The 17,805-nt window shown below is 34.3% G+C and overlaps 1 protein-coding gene across 7 annotated transcripts in view; it reads left to right on the top strand.

The window, feature by feature from the left end:
- CRYBG3 (crystallin beta-gamma domain containing 3) overlaps positions 1-17,805 on the top strand; it is a 140,435-nt gene that overhangs the window by 63,570 nt on the left and 59,060 nt on the right. For all 7 annotated transcript variants that reach the window (XR_012487920.1, XR_012487919.1, XR_012487922.1 and 4 more), the window contains exons 4-7: positions 8,522-13,490; positions 14,805-14,852; positions 15,083-15,198; positions 16,071-16,218. Coding sequence is in view for 3 of the 7 variants with exons in the window: in XM_074299834.1 (XP_074155935.1) it covers positions 8,522-13,490; positions 14,805-14,852; positions 15,083-15,198; positions 16,071-16,218 (5,281 nt within the window). In the remaining 4 variants the exon portion in view is untranslated. The remainder of the gene's footprint in view (positions 1-8,521; positions 13,491-14,804; positions 14,853-15,082; positions 15,199-16,070; positions 16,219-17,805) is intronic.

Here is a 17,805-nt window from a genome sequence, read left to right as displayed (position 1 = left end):
AAATATACTCCTTTCTATCACCATTCAGTTTTCTCCAAAGATCTATCATACCTAATTTTTCTAATATTCTGTTTACCTCTTTATTTCTCATTTGTTTTGTGGTTTGATTTATCTAATTCTGAGAGTGCAAGGTTGAGATTTCCCACTATTATAGTTTTGCTATTTCTTCTTGCAACCCTCTTAATGTCTCCTTTAGGAATTTAGATGCTATACCACTTGATGCATATATGTTTAGTATTGATACTGCTTCATTGTCTATGCCACCCTTTAGCAGGATATAGTTTCATTCTTTATCTCTTTTAATTAGATCAATTTTTGCTTTTGCTTGATCTGAGATAAGGATGGCTACCCCTGCTTTTTTTACTTCTCCTGAAGCATAATAGATATTGCTTCAGCCTTTTACCTTTACTCTGTATGTATCTCCCTGCTTTAAATGTGTTTCCTGTAAACAACATATTGTAGGGTTCTGACTTTTGATCCAGTCTGCTATCCACCTTCGCTTTATGGGAGAGTTCATCCCATTCATATTTACAGTTAAAATTACTAATTCTGTATTTCCTGCCATCATATTATTCCTATATTATGCTTTTTTTCCCTTGCCCCCCAAATCCCTTCCCCAGTATTAAATTTATGAGCCTCACTTGCACGCAGTCCTCCCTCTTTAGTATCCCTCCCTCCTCCCTTTCAATCCCTTCCCCTTTCTTGTACCCTTCCCTTGTTACTCTTTTCCTTTTCCCTCTTCCTCTCTCACTTTTTAATGAGGTGAGAGAGAATTCTCTGTAAAACAAATATGTCAATTATTTTCTTTCTGATGAGAGTAAGATTCACACAATGTTACTCCCCCTCTCTAAATTCCCTCAAATATAATAGGTTTTCTTTGCTTCTTTGTGGGAAGTAGTTTCCCTCTTTTTACCTCCCCTTTTCCCTTTTTCTGACACTATCCCTGTTCCATTTCTACTTCCCTTATGTTATATCAGTAAAATCAAATTATACAAGTAGTCTTTATGTATATCCACAACAGAAATATAATTCACAAGAGTTCCTTTCGCCTTTTTCTGCTTCTCTTGTGTCCTCAGATTATCTCTCCTAGATCTATTTTCCAGGTCTGTTGTTTTTCCAAGTAGATATTTAATGTTTCTATTTTTTCATTTTTTTTTTGTTTTGCTTAGTGTCACAATGAATCATTTATTTCTATTTGTTCAGTTCTGATTTTTAATGAGTTATTTTCTACATTAGCTTTTTTTTTTTTTTTTTTTACTTCATTGTGTAAATGTCCAATTGAGTTTTTACATGAGTTGTTTTGCTCTATGGAATGTTTTTTTTTTTTTTTAGTGAATTATTTTCTTTTTCCAATTCACAAATCCTACTTTCTTGGGAATTCTTTACGTTTTCCAATTCACAAATTCTGTTTCCCTGCACTTCCTGGGAGTTTTTTTTTACCTTTTCCAATTCATATGTCAGGAAGTTGTTTACCTTTTCCAATTCACATTTCAGGAAGTTGTTTTCCTTTTGCAGTTCACATGTCAGGAAGTTGTTACTCTCTTGCATAGCTTCTCTTTCTTTTCCCCATTTTTCTTCTAGCTCTCTTTTAAGGTTTTTAATAGTCTGTTCTAGAACAGCTTTTTTTGTGTTGGGGACCAACAATTGTCTGGAGACTGTCTGCTATTAGTCTCCTCAGGGTTGAAAACCTGCTCTCTTTCTGTATAGAAGCTATCCATTGTCCTTTTGATTTTTTTTTTTACTCATTTTTTAAAACCTGTAGGGTCTGCCTTCAGGGCAGGAATTTACCAGCTTCCTCTGCAGAACAGGAATAGCTATATGGACGGCCTGCCAACAGACTACAAAGAGTGTCCAGGTATGTGAGTGCTGTGGGAAATAGTTTCCCAATGGAAGTGACTCAGGCCTGCAGGGTGGAGCTGAGAAAGTGCCCTGGGAAAAACCCTGCTGTGTGGATTAATGACTACCCTGAGGCAAGAGGCTGAGCAGTGAAAGTGTCACTATCCCAAGCCAAATCCCACTGTGGGGCTGTGGATATTTGCAGGTGCTCAGGGAATAGTCTCCCAAGGCACCGGAAGTGGCTCTGGCCAGGGAAGCACAGTCTGGCTAGGAAAGTTCTATTGCCCTAGGCTGAGCCCCCCACTGTACATATTAGAGGCTGCCCTGGGCTGCACCTCTCCTGCCCTATAGATTTGCCATGGTGCAGAATGCAACTGCATAGTTGTGCTGGTCTATGCTGAGTCACTTCCAGTTTGGGGTGGGTACAGCCAGATCCTCTTAGGTTCTGGCATTTTTAGAATACCTTGTACCTCTAGCTCTAATCTCTCTGCTGGTCCACTGCTTTACAATCAAGGCAAAACAGTCAACCTGTGGCAGTCATTCCCACAGAGGCTACCTCATCCCTGGTCCGCTCAGGACTCCAGTCTTTTACTATCTCCCTGCCTGAGCTGGTCTGTTCCCGCCCCTCAGGACAAACCTGCTCTGTCAGTCTTCTAGATTTTTTTCAGCTGATAAGTTGTTGTGCCTTTAATCTTCATGAATTTCATCAGTCAAACGCTATTTTTGAGGCTGAATTCAAAGATTGGTCGTGAGGTCATGAGAGGAGCTTAGAAAGTTGAGTGTGCCTTCTCTGCCATCTTGGCTTCACCCTCAATACTTTTTTGAAAAATCATGTCCAGGCTCTTTTTTTGATCATGACTTTCAGGTAGTCCAATAATTTTAAAATTCTCTTTCCTGGATCTGGTTTCCAAGTCTTGTTATTTCAATGAGATTTTTTACCGTTTTTTTCATTTTTCCTTTTTTTTTTTTTTTTGTTTTTGCTTTATTTCTTGATTTCTCCTAAGGTCATTAGTTTTCATTGCTCAATTCTAATTTTCAAGGAATTATTTTAGTACCTTCTTCCTCAGTTGACCAGTTTTGCTTTTTAAGACATTCTTTTCTTCATTAGCTTTTTCTGTTTCCTTTTGTACCACTCTCAATTCTTTTCCTACTTTTTTCTCTTCTTCTTGTATTTGATTTTCAAAATCCCTTTTGAGCTCTTTCATGGGCTCGGTCCAGTTTTTATTTTTTCCTTGGAAACTTTGAATGTAGGAGCTTTAACTTTGTTATCTTCTGTGTGTTTTGATCTTCATTGTCAACATAGAAACTTTTTTTGTTGTCTGTTTAACTTTTTGTTTAACTAGAGCTCTGTTTCTAGGGTGGAGAGTGTCCCAAGCTGTTTTCAAAGACCTTTCTGGGGACATGACCACAAGTCCTCTTTTCTGAACTGGAACTGTCCCTGCTCCATTGTTGCTATAAGATCTAATGTGCTAAAGCAACAGACCTGCTTTCCTGGGTTTGGAGCTAAACTGGTGTGACCTTTGCTAGGATTTTGGTTTCCCACACTGGTTCCATGGAACTTTTGTACTACCCTTCCAAATTGTGTTTTGTGTATCTGGGCTGAGAGAGTTAGAATCAGCCGGTCCTGATGCTGATTCCGAGCTTCCTGGGCCCCTCATTCCCACTTTATTGATAAGAAGCTAGGCTGGGGCTGGGGTTTTGCTAATGCAGCCTGAACCAGAATATGCTGGACTCCTATCCTTTCTGTGATGGTGATTCTCTTTTAAAATTTTTTTCTAATTACAAATAAAAACAATTTTTAACATTTATTAAAAATTTTTTTAGGTTTCAAATTCTTACCTTCTTTCTGCTCCCCCCTCAATAGGAAGGCAGGCAATTTGATATAGGTTATACATATGTAATCATGCAAAATATTTTTCTATATTGCTTATGTTGTGAAAGAAATTTGGGCCTCCCCCCTCAAAAAAAACCCCAAAACAAGTGAAGTAAAAATAAAGCTTACTGTGATTTGCATTCAGATTCCATCAGTTCTTTCCCTGAAGATGGAGAGCATTTTTCATCATAAATCATTTGGAATTATCTTTGGTTATTGTAATTGCTAAAAATAGGTAAGTCATTCATAGTTGATCATTGTATACAATAGTGTTGTTATTGTACAGTGTCTGATTCTTACTACCTTTGCATTGGTTCATGTAAGTCTTAACAGTTTTTTTTTTCTGAAAGCATTCTGTTCTTCACTTATATACAGTAGTATTCTATCACAATCATATACCACAAGTTGTTCCATCATTCCTCAAATAATGGACAATCCCTCAATTTCCAATTCTTTTCCATTACAAAGAGAGCTGCTGAATGTTTTTATACATATAGAGCCTTTTCTTTTTCCTCTTTTTTTAAATCTCTTTGGAATACAGATCTAATAGTGACATTGCTAGCTCAAAGAGTGTGCACAGCTTCATTGCCCTTTGGTCATAGTTCTAGATTGTTCTCCAGAATGGTTGGATCATTTCATAACTCTACCAGCTATGCATTAGTGTTTCAATTTTCCCACATCTTCTCCAATATTTATCATTTCCCTTTTTTGTCATATTGGCCTATCTGATAAATGTGAAGTACTTTTAATTTGCATTTTTAAATAAGTAATTTAGAGCATTTTTTCATATGACTGTAGTTGGCTTTGATTTCTTCATCTGAAAACTGCTTGTTCTTATCATTTGACTATTTTATCAATTGAGAAATAACATTAATACAAATTTGATTAAAAAAATATATATATATATACATGCATATATATATATATATATATAATTTGAAAAATGAGGCCCTTCTATAGAATTTTGCTATAAAATTGTTTTCCACAATTATTGCCCCTTTTATCTTCTTCCCTTCCTACTTCCCTGAAGATTAAGATAGATTTCTGTATCTAACTGAGTTTGCATTTTTATTTCTTCTTTGAGCTAATTCTAAGGAGAATAAGGTTCAAGTTTTATTTACCACCTCCCTCCCCATCTTCCCCTTTATTATAAAGGCTTTTTGATATGAAATAATTCTTTCTTTCTCTTCCCCTTTCTCTCAGTGCATCCCTCTTTTTCATTCCTTCATTTAATTTTTTGGATACCATCCCATCAAAGTCAAATCACACCTGTGCCGCCTTATATATACTCCTAACTGCCCTAATTAAGTTCTCTGTAGTTATAAATATCATTTTTCCATGTAGGAATGTAAATAATTTTATCTTATGAATCTCTTATGGTCTACCTTTTTATGTTTCTTTTGAGACTTTTATTTGAAAGTCAGATTTTCTGTTCAGGTCTGGTCTTTTTATCAGAAATGCTTAAAGTGCTCTGTTTCATTAAATCTCCATTTTCCCCCTGAAGGGTTATATTCAGTCCAAAAGATTTAAGGGTAGAGAAAATTATAAAGTTGAGTTAGTTCACTGTATAGTCAAGACTACAAAGGATATGGCTGGAGCAAAACTGAAAGCAATTGGAGTGAATTGGAGTAGACTGACTGGGGATTAAGCAGGTTTAAGTTTTAGAAGATATAGTATGTTGTATCAGATGATTAATATACCCAATAAGTGCTTACAGGATTAGACAGGGTATTTTGAACACTGCTGATTGAGGATTAGCTGGACTGTCTGAGCTGTCTAGTAAGAACAGAATTGAAATGGGAGAGAAGGTGCTTTGAGGAAGAAGAATGTACAGAAGAGTACCTAGTTTGTTTTGGAGATGAATAGACTAACTTGAATTAAGCAAAGTTTCTCTTAAAGAAAAAAGGATAGGTAAGGCTATAAAAGTAGATTGAGAACCCATTCTTTTTTTTTTTTTTATTCATTTTTCCAAATTATCCCCTCCCTCCCTCCACTCCCTCCCCCCGATGGCAGGTAATCCCATACATTTTACATGTGTTACAATATAACCTAGATACAATATATGTGTGTAAATACCATTTTCTTGTTGCACATTAATTATTAGCTTCCGAAGGTATAAGTAACCTGGGTAGATAGACAGTAGTGCTAACAATTTACATTCACTTCCCAGTGTTCCTTCTCTGGGTATAGTTATTTCTGTCCATCATTGATCAACTGGAAGTGAGGAGAACCCATTCTTGATAGCTACCAGTATTTATTTGACTGAGAAATTTGGAAGTAATTCTTTTAAGTCATTCCCCTCTCCATCAATATATACTGTGCTAATTTGTGCCTTTGCATAATACTCCTGACAGAAGCAGCTAAAATAATCTAGAGTATGTAGGTACTAAAGGCAATTAAGAGACAATAGCAATAGTTTAGGCAAAAGGATATGAAGGCCTGAAAATGGCTTCTAGTCCAACCCCTGCCCTATTCTCTTTTTAATAGCATAATCTCATCTAGAAACCCCTTTGAAATAATAAACTTTTTTTAAAAAAAAAAAACTTTTTTGGAGGGTGAGGCATTTGGGATTAAGTGTCTTGTCTAGGGTCACACAGCTGGTAAATGGCAAGTTTCTAAGGTAACATTTGAACTCAGATCCTCCTGATTCCTGAATATATCTCTATTGTTCCACTAATCTGCCTCTGGAATAATAAACTTTTCAAGATTTTTAATTCAAAGAATCAGTTCTTCATACAGATAGCTAAAATAAAAAAGCCTTTTTCCAAGTTTGCCATGTTTCAATTAAGCTGATTTTCCCAAGTGCTCTCTAATTCTGGAAGACTGACTATCCTTTTAACAGGGTAGGTATTCCAATTCCAGGCACATATAAATAATTTGCTATTGCTGATTTGAATTTTTTTTAATAGATGGATACTGAAATGATTCATTTCCTGTTGTACTCTTCAGTTAAATGTACAACACTTTAATCATGTTTTAAAGGAGGCAGTTATTTCATTTTGTCCTGCTTCTATGTTGTGTGACTCTTTCCTTTTCTTATATTACAAATTGGGTGCTAAAAGGGACCTCAGGAGTTGTCTCATCCAACTCTGTTATCCATTTAGTCTATAAACATTTGTTAAACACTTAGTATGTACCAAGTATTGTGATACAAAAAGAGGCAAAATATATGCTCTGCCCTCAAGGAGCTTACAGTGTAATGGGAGAGATGATATGCCAACACATCTATACAAAGTAAGCTATATACATTATAAATAGGAAATAATTATAAGGGAGAAAGAACTAGAAATAAGAGGGATTGGGGAAGACCTTGTAGAAAATAGGGTTTTTAGTTCTCATTTAAAGGAAACCAGAGATCATTAATTGGGAGTAGGGGAAGAATAGTATTCCTAGGCATGCAAGACAGCCAGAAACCCTTAATAAGAATTATTTCTGTTTATTTAAAATACATATGGATGTGTGCACATAAATTCAGAAAAATTAAAACGGCCCAGAGATAGAAATGAGAGATTTGTAGCAATACAGCTGTAGATTATCTCCTAGATTGCTTCCAGAAATACTGTCCTTACAGATTTCTTTGGGATGGATCTGAAGAAATTTAATTAATGTATTAATTGCTCAAAATTTGGTCCTTTAAAATACTGTGGGATTTCCAGTGCTAAGAAGGCAGAATGAGGAAGAAACCCTCTGAAATTCTTCCAGATTTCCCGCTAAGCAACTAGAAAATCACTTCATAATTGATCTAGGATCAGAAAAGCTTACCCGAACTACATGAAAGGTCTGTCTCACTAGTCTGGGAAGGGTATCAGATGTAAGAGCAGAAGCAACAGCCAGCTTCACAGTAGGGCTTCTATTCTGGGGCAATCTTATCAGTAAGGCACTGTCCTTCTGCAAACCAGCAGCCCCGAGACAAGTGAGCAGTCTGTGCAAATATAGCAAGGTCCCAACCCAGACTCTCTACCCCAGAATAGGCCACCAGAAAGGCCTTTGACCCCATTGTTGACCTGGCCAACAGCTAGACCTCACCCCTGGGGCCTACCAGCAAGGACTCCTATTTCTATAGCAATCCAAACTTTTACAGCAAACCCATCAACTAACCCAAATCTGAGGGAGGCCAATAGGGAACCCCTCCCTTCTCCAATAGACATTAGAAGGGAAGCCTACTCACCAGAGAAAGCTAGGAACGAATCTTTGAAACCCAATTAAAGATAGGAGTCAGCAGACCAGAATTCAAATTTCTTCTTTGTCTCTTACTGGCTGTGTTATTCTTTGTGATAAATATATAAAACATCTATAAAGTAAGAAGAATAAAACTAAGCATTTAGGTGGTACAGGGAGAGAACACTTGGCCTACAGCCAGGAGGACATGAATGTCGTTCAATCGAATCCAATCCACAGACACTAGGTATGTTATCCTGAGCAAACTACTTGTTTGTCCCAGGTGCTATATATTGTGTAGAGGATCAAATGAGATATTTGTAAATAGCCCAATATTTGGCACATAGTAGTAGGTGCTATATAAATGCTAGCTATTATTACTTGATTTACTAGTTTACCAATATGAAGATTAAGTGAAATAATAGACATAAATACTTTGAGGACAGGGACTTTGATTTTTATCTTTGTACCTTCAGAACCTAAAACAATAATGTGTTTAATAATAGGTATTAAATATATGCTTATTGTTGTGATGCTATAGTGATGTTCAGTTTAAGTTTTGAGTGATGATTGCAGATGAGACTTAAATCACAATTTAATATTAATATAGTGTATTAATTACCTTTCTTAATGCTCTGAAACTTCTCATTATAGAAAAGTAGAATGTGAACCTGAGATATCTTCCATTACATATTCAACTTACCGGGGTCCCAAACAAATTTTGAAAATTTTGAAGAAACAAACCAAATTAGAGAATTTGAATTTTGTACAAAGAGCAAATGAAACTTCGGATTCTAGTGCAAGTACTCAGACTGGAACTGGAAGTGATTCTGAGGCTGTTGTCTGTCCTGATTCACCAATCAAGAATGACACACATCTGCTCAAAAGCCCTTTAAAAGATGCCATTTTAAATAACAGTCATTTTAAGGAATCTGTATTAAGCAAACCATCATCACCATCATCATCTCCTGAATCTATCTCTAGTTCTATAGTTGAGTCCTGTTATAATCATCCTTTAAATTATGTACCAGTATACAGAATAGACAATGACATGATAGGATCAATGTTATTCCAAAATGATATAAAAAAACCTAGAAATCCTGCTTTTCAGAGTATATTGAATCCCAAAACCACTTTAGAAAACAACTTTTTGAAGAATGATAGAACATCAGAGCAAAGAAATCAACATTTTCAAACTTCAAGAATAGTTCTTTCTGACATGAATATAGGTTTAACTAAAAGAGAATCAGAAACAGTCAAACATGAATATGAAGATTTGTCAACTCCAAGTAAAACAGCTTTACATGAAGAATTGGAACTGCCAGAGAGTAAATGCCCATTGTCATATAATTTTGGCAGCATTGTTGTTCATGAAGCTGAAACAGTTACAGAATGGTTACAGAATGAAGAAAACAGGTCAGTTATTCAAGACTCAGAAACAAATGTGCAAGTTAAAGATACAAAAGAAAAAGGAATTTCTTCAACTAAAGTCCTCTTTTCTTCAAATAACATATCACATACAAAAAATGAAATGGTTGGATCCTTCTTGAAAGGCATTGATTATAATCTTATAACAAAAAACAAGAACTTTGATTTTGGTCCATCAGATAAAGTGTCTCAAGACATTTTAATAATTCAAAATAACCATCCCTCTATAAAATCTGTTAATGAGTCAGAAAAGATGTGTTGTATACAAAATAGCATAACATCTGGACTGAAATCTGAAATTGTTAATAAAAACCATATTTCAGTATGTCCCTTTGAATCTGAAAATCTTGCACTGGCCAAAGTTTTGCCTGACTCTTCAGGTATTAACAGTGAAAAAACATGTTCCATCCTTGAAAATAAAAAGACTGATCCGTCTGATTTAACTCCTACTTTTGACTTTGAAGGTAGAATCTTCAGAAAGTGGGAAGATCCTATTTTAAAGAGTTTGAATCCTGCTGTGAAGCATGAACAAGACAAAACCATTCATTCCAAAACATTCAAGGAGATTCATCTGCTGCTTCCTGATCTTGATTCGGAAGAGATTTACCAAGCTGAGGTTTCTCCATCTAATTGTATGTTCACAGATAAACATTTAAAGGCCACTCAAAGTCCTCACAGATCCCAAAGTGAAGCCCCAATTGTTCTTGAGAGTGGTATGGCAGAGAATTTGCTTCATGGCCATGACAGTAAAGCCATATGGTCAGTGACACATGATGAGAACAAAATCTCACTTGGTCTGCATGAACTTAGAGACATTGATGGCTCTAAAATGATTTCTGATAAATCTGGAATAGGGCTCAGCTCCTCTGATATGTTACCTAAAACTCAAGATGATGGCACCTTACAGATTCTGGATTCTGATATTAGTATGGCAAAAATCACTTCTGAATTAAAAGCCAAAAGTTTTCTTGAGGTTTCCTCTATACTGAGAGTAGAAGAAACGGCCTCATTTCAGAGACATTATGAAAAAAATAATTTATTAGGTGACAGTTCTAATACTGTTTCATCTTCCTTCAGTAAACCTGAAGAAGCTAACATGATTATGAATTCATCTAAACCCAAAGATAATTTTGAAATTTTGAAAGTTACTAAAGAATTCTCATGTGAAGATAGTTCCTTGTCCACCAACAGTAGCCATTGGGAATGTGAAAAAGCTAGCCACATAGTGGCAGAAATGGCCTTGTGTCATAGACATGACAGAGATGTACCTAACATTCATACTGGAAAGGGTGGGCCTAATTATATCACTGCTGCTGTACTGAAAAGTGCCATGGAAGCTGATGTTCAAACAGTTGCTAGTGCTACAGTGTCAGTTAACAGCTTTAGCCTACAGTGTTCTGAAGCATCAGCTGAGGACACAGGAACAAGGAGAAGAGCATATACTAGACCTCTGGACTCCAACAGTGATTTCGTTAAAGCAGCTGAGAAGTTGGTTGATCTAATTTTGGAGTCTGCCAGGCAAGAGCTAAAGTCCACACAAATAGGGGTTAACTACCAGGGATGTAATGCATTTACCTTGAAAGAAGAGGCCATTGGTAACAAAACATCAGAAGAAAAAGAGAAGACATTGATTCAGCCCCTAGACCATTTGGATGAGTACAGTTTTAAAGATGTGTCAGAAGACAAAAGAGAAGGAAAGGCCTGTGTTTTAACTATCAGTGGTGAGAGGAATCTCCTTATTGATACTGATAAAATGGATATGTCTAATTTATTAATAATCAAAGCAAGGGAATTGGTCAGTGAGGTTATTCATGGTGCCCAGCAAAAACTGGTAGATAGTCATTACAGAAAAACCCAGCCCAGGAACCATGCCAGAAATACTGAAAAGGCCAATGACACAAAGATTCTGAACAATGATATTGTTAAACCACATTATATAGCTAAAGGATTCTTGGCTTCAGAGCAGCCAGAATCTCAAAGCGTAACTAAAGTTAGTGAAAATAAAGAATCAAAAAGTCTTTTGGCAAAAAGTAATTTAAATGACACACATTCAACTAAAGGAAGAGAACTGGTGCCTTACCAAAAACCTTTATATTCTGGAAATGGATTGGAACAACCATATAGTGTGGAGTTGCCAAAATCAAATGTTTTACTATCAGAGAACATATCCCATAAAGATTTAGATGATAAAAGTATGCCATTAACCTTTAACAAAGACAAAAGTAAAGTGCAAAAGGCATTAATTCAAATAGATAATGTGGGTTGCCACAAAACTCAGAAGAAAGATACTGAAACACTTGTCTTAAATTTCAAATGGCCCCCTTTCATGAATGATGAAGTATATAGCCATTTACCCAGCACATCCAAAAGTAGTTTTTCCGATAGTATTGTATGTATTAATGAAAAATGCCTACCAGGACACAGTAATAAATCACTACCTATTGATATGTTAGAAATGGGAAAAGTATGCAGAAAAGATGCTGAATTTGGTATGGGCAAAATTGAGGTAGCACCACCCATGCTAGAAATGGGAACAGTAAACAAAAATACAGAATTAAATGCAGGAAAAAATGAACTAATGCCCTCAGTGTTAGAAATGGAAAAAACATTCAAAATGGATGTTGAATTAAATGCAGGAGAAAATGAGCTGATGCCCTCAGTTTTAGAATTGGGGAAATCATATGGAAGAAGTGAATTAAATTTTACAAAATTAGAAAGTATGCCTGATAATTTCAAAATGGGAAAACCATTTAAAAGGAATACTGATGAAATGGCACCTGTCATGTTAGAAATTGAAAAGGCATTTGAAAAGGATATTGAAAGTGATGGTAGAAAAACTACAGTGATATCCTCCAAGTTAAAAATGGAAAAAACACACAGAGATGATATTCAATTGAAAATTTCACAAACTGATTCAGCAAAACCCACTATTTTAGACATAGCAGAAATGAACCAAAAGACAGCTGAAGGAAATGTTGAGGAAAATAAAGTAATACCTGCAATGTTTGAATTAGAAAAAGTATACCAAATAGATATTAAAAGGAATTTTGGACAAACTGAAATAAGACCTATAGAAACAAAGGAAAATATAGTGTTGTGTGACAACAAAGCTAAATTTCAGTTTGAGGGTTATGAATTGCCTACATTGAATGAAGATTGCAAAGGAAACATTGGCTTTATGACACCAGATTTTTTACCTGAAGATTTCAAACTAAGGACAGAAAAGCATCTGTATATGACTGCAGTGTGTAAGAACGAAAAAGGTCTAGATTATGACATTGTAAATGAACAATCACATTTAGCTTTTATACCACAAGATGAGCAAGGTAACTCTACTTTTACCATTTTGTATGAAGAACCCCTTCAAGATGAGTGTCAATATTTATCTGCAGAAGAAGAGGGAGCCCATTCCCTGGTGTTTCCTGGCAAGTCTACCAGTGATGTGCCACATGTTCTGGTATGTGAAAGGTCTGAAAGTAGAACTGACCTTGTTCATCATTTTGAAAAGGAGAGTAAATCCAGTGAAATGTTTGATAGTGACAGTTCTGAAATGTTTTTATCAGTCGAGGCAAAAAGATACAAAGTCTATCCTTTAGCCTTATCTCCTATTTATGAAGATGATAGCTCACAGGAAGATATCTTGTCTAGTGAAGTATCCCCAGGACACCGTGGATCTAGTGCAAAATCAAGAGATGGTGCTAGTCAACCCTCTTCTGTGTTGTCTCTTCTCCAATCAGTGTCGGAGCGTTTAAGGATGAATTTTGATGATGGAGAAAAGCTTGAGACAGAGCAAGAAATTGTAGTGGATGAGGATGAGGAGGAACCACAACATAAAGAGATTATTCTGACAACCGGAAAGAGAGAACATGTTACTTTTCAAATTCCAGATTGTTCAACTATAATTTATCAAGGAGAGGACCAAGATGGAAGTAGATCTTACAAAATGCCACTTTTTCTTTCAAATGAACCCACCACCTCTAATCAACAAACTGTCCTGTGGCAAGACAGGACCTTAATTCACCATGCACCAGGTCCTTTTCTTCAAAAGTCTGACCTCAGTTCTAAATTACATTCATCTTTCAAGAGTGTCTATAACCAATATTTGCAAACTACTAAAACCGTATCACCTGAGAAAGGACTCAAGTTTGGAGGTAATCTTCAAGAACAAGTCCCCAAATTAAACACTGGTCCAGAGGTAAGTTATTTTACTTATTTAATTTTTAAAATATATATAATAAAACTATATTTTAGTAGTACAATCTAAGGAGCATATTCAGATATTTGATAAACATTCTTAATTGTATTGTGGATTTTTTGTTATTTTAAAGTAGTTTTAGGAGATGCAGCATAGTATAGTGAATAGACCAGTCCTGGCTATGACCAATTTACTCTTCTGACCCATATGAACTATGTAATTGTACAAATCACCTAATTTCTTTGAGCCTTAAGAACTTTCTAAAATTATAACTTGCTGTTCTACATTGGAAGAGAATTTCCCCATTTGTATTTTTCAGTAGTAATACAGGCCTGCATTTTTAAAAATAGCCTTAGACATAGAGATCCCTTTATTAGTATATTTATTTATCTTAGTAGAATTTTGGTTGTATTATTATTACATTAATTAAAAAGAATCCCCCAATTAATTAATAATGAAATACTAAGGAGTAGTTATTTACAGTGTTTAAGAGTTTTCAAGATACATTATCTGGAAAGTTGCTACTTTCTGTTGCATATATGTGTGTCCATGTTTGTATCTTGAAAACATAAATATTCAGTGATATTTTAAAATATTTGTAAAACTCCCAATGTCTCCTGAGTCACAAAAGAATTAGTATTTTTATTCTATTTTGTCTCCTATAAAAATACATATTCAAATTAAGAATAAAAAGCAAAAATATGAATTAGTTTCCTATTAGCCTTTCTCCCCCAGTTTTTTTTCCTCCTACCATTCTCTTCTTTTCTGTAGTTTAAACAAAGTACACAGTAAAATACATGACTGCATATGTATGCAAATAATGCATGAAACACAATGTAGTTCTGACAATTCAGACAAGAAACAAGTGACTGAGAAGAAATCTTTAATTTTTACTATAAATCTACCTTTTTACATTGATTTATTCATGTGGAAAATTTGTATTATACAAAGTAGTATAGAAAGAAACTTAGGACAGTTGAGAAATATAGCTAAAAATGGGTTTGGAACTCCCACTTTTCAGTTAGAAAAATATTATATGAATGTATTTTTCTCCATTTAAATATACTCATTTCTTCTTTGGATAACTGTTCTGTGTAATTTTTTTTTAAACTTGTATTTGAGAAGATGCAGCTTTTATTAGCATTGCCACAGTCTTTCTATTTGTCTTTGTGGTCAGATGTTATAAGTAATAATGCTTTAAAATTCAGCCAGTAACTGTAAGGTAAAACAGTTTTTGAAATTCAGAACTTGAAATTTATGTTATCCAGTTAACTCTTCCTTGGATACTGATTTCTTTTATTTTTATAATTTCAGAATCCCATTGATAAACAATACCTGAGAAGTAACCCCAGACCTGGGAAGGTAAAAATAGTCATTTTCTGTATATCCATATGAAGGTAGAGAAGAAGGAGAGGCATTCTTTGAGGAAAGGAAAAAGAAAATTTTAAGTCTTACTTTTAGTGACCTAGAATAAAAAAGATACCTTTGTATCTACATCAGTTAATTGTTTTTGTGTCTTTAGAAATGATTTTTAACACATTTTCTTCTGAAGTTCAAATGCATTCTTTAAATTAGTCACTGCATATTTTCAGATGGTTGTCTATGACCTTCATGGAAGCAAATATAAACAGGAGGTTTATAATAACATTCTTGATGCTACATCCTGGACCTTTCCAAATGGAGCACTCATCAAAGTTGTAAGAGGATGGTAAGCAATCCTCATCTGAATTTTTTAAAGCCTGTTTTCTGAAGTTGTGTACATTCTTCCTTGCATCTGTCTTAAATATATAGAGGTATTATTCCCTTTCTCAAACTTGTTTTGATAAAAGAAAACATTTTAATAAGGTTTTTATGATATGGTGAATATTTTTTTCTCTTATTTTTGGCAAAAAAGATAAGCCACTTGAGCTACCTTAATAAAACCAAGTTGCCATCCATAGATAAGAACTTAGATGTAGGTTTACCCATCCCTTTATGTGCATTTTCATATTTAACATTCAGAACAACTTGTGTGAGATGTTACTATTATTGCTTCCATTTTACAGATTAGGAACTTGTTATTTAAAAAATGCCTACAAAAATAGTGAAATATTCATGAATGTGAAGGCCAGCTATTGAAAAAATAGCTTAATGTAGTTTGTGTAATTTTAAATGACCCTTGCTGAATAAATTCTGAAATAGAAAAAGCTCATTCCCCCCCCCCCTTTTTTTGGTCAGTTATTGTGGAAATGGATTTGCTAAAATTAGTAAAAGCGTAGAATGTCACAGAAAATCTTCAGTTTGTCCTATTAGAATTGATAATGTTACAATCTAATAATAAGTCTGTCTTGTCATTGAAATAAATATTACAATATATTACTGGCTTTATCTTTTATAATGCACATCAGCTATTAAAGCTGGGCTCTGATTTTGTGTTTAGAAGCAGGATTTTGTACTTGTCATGGAAAAAAGGTAAATATATAAGGAAATGAGAAATGTTGTGACTTACAATAATATACTCATGTGCCTGTCTAATAATATCTTAAAAACAAGTTACCTGTACCTTGATTTTTGTTATTGTTGTTGCTGCTGTTATTTTAGTTGGATTATATATGAGAAACCACATTTCCAAGGTCAAAAAAATGTTTTAGAAGAAGGAGAGAAAGTGCTCAATCGTGACTGGATTTTTCGGAATAAAAAGCATCAAACAAGAAATTTTGTGATTGGCTCTATCAAGAGAGTATTAAAGGTATCAAAAGTGCTTTTTTAATCTTGGGTATTTTTATATGTAAGGGGGTGTATTCATAGCATACTTGTGTTTTTTAAATGTTAATATTTGATGCTAATAGTATTAATCTAAATTTTTTCCATTAAGCATTTATGCTGGAAGATGTGACTCGATGTTACATTTTAAAATGTAGAATTATAAATTTAAAGAAAAAGAATAAGGATTATTTGTCATCTGTTTGGCAAATAGTGGATGAGTTTCATCTTATCAACAATGGAAATATTTGTGAAGTTTTATGGTTTGATTTTTTCTTTTATGTGAAAGAAAAATTATAATTAGAGACATTGAGATAAAACTAAGCTTTTCTTTATCTGTCTTTTCATAGTAAGGATTTCTAAGCTTAAAGTCACAACTGAATTTAAGGAATTTTTGTTTTGTTTTGGGAGTATTTTTGTAATGTCACTTCAAATTTCCTTGTTCAATTAGAAAACTATAATTATACCTTTGCTATCCTGTAATATCATCTTTGCTGTCTGTTTTATAAATCGGTGGCAGTCAGTTAGTTGGATTTTTGAAAAAAAGCATTGTGATTAAGGAGTGAAATTTTATTTGGCCCATGGTTAATTTCTAAATTCTGAAATTTCTTCACTTTCTTTCTTTGGAATTCTGAACATTACAAAGTTTCTTTTCATATACTATAGTTTTTCTGCTTATGCTTTATGAGGTTTGATCATAGAAAAGGAACAGCAATAAAACCATTCTGCTGAAAGTTCTTAATTATTCAGATTAGACTCTTTATTTTTCTTTATATTTATGGGTGTTTATGGATATATGTGTATATAAATCTAACCTGCAAAGAAAAAATCCAGTTTTGAAGATTCCTAGAGTATTAACAAGAAAAGATTATGATTAGGAGGGAAAAAAACATATCTGAAGTGCAAATAATCAAATAGGATAAAAGGGAAAAACAAAATATAAAGGCTGAAAAAAATTTATCCCTTATATATTATATATACACACACTTATACATACATACATACATACCTTCAAATTTATCATACAATTTTTTGTCCTACCTCATTATTGTTGTTTGGTCCAAATATAGTTATCATTTGATCAGTTATTTAGGGAAAAGATAGAGACTGTTTCAAAACCTCTCAACTATGTCATATTACTTTTGAGATTGATGTGTGTGTGTGTGTGTGTGTGTGTGTGTGTGTGTGTGTGTGTGTGTATATCCTTTGGAGCAGTTACAGTGAGGAACAGTTCAATATTTCTTTTTTTCCCCTAAGGCAATTGGGGTTAAGTAACTTGTCCAGGGTCACACAGGTAGGAAGTGTTAAGCATCTGAAACTTTGAACTCAGGTCCTCCTGACTTCAGGACTCCCACTGTGCCATCTAGCTGCCCCCGAGTTCAGTATTTCTTAACTGGCATTTCCCATGATAGTTGTTCTTACTCTAAATTTTTCATTTTTCATGGTTTTTTTCCTATCTGTTATCTTCTTTTCAATTAACATTTCAATTGTTGTATTTTTCATTTTTCAGGTTTAATTTTTGTTTCCTAAAGTCATTAGGTAAAAATTCATGTTGTTCAAGCACCATATTTTG

Source organism: Sminthopsis crassicaudata, chromosome 3 (assembly GCF_048593235.1).
Source record: "Sminthopsis crassicaudata isolate SCR6 chromosome 3, ASM4859323v1, whole genome shotgun sequence".
Taxonomy (NCBI): domain Eukaryota; kingdom Metazoa; phylum Chordata; class Mammalia; order Dasyuromorphia; family Dasyuridae; genus Sminthopsis; species Sminthopsis crassicaudata.
This window is presented reverse-complemented; position numbering and strand designations above follow the sequence as displayed.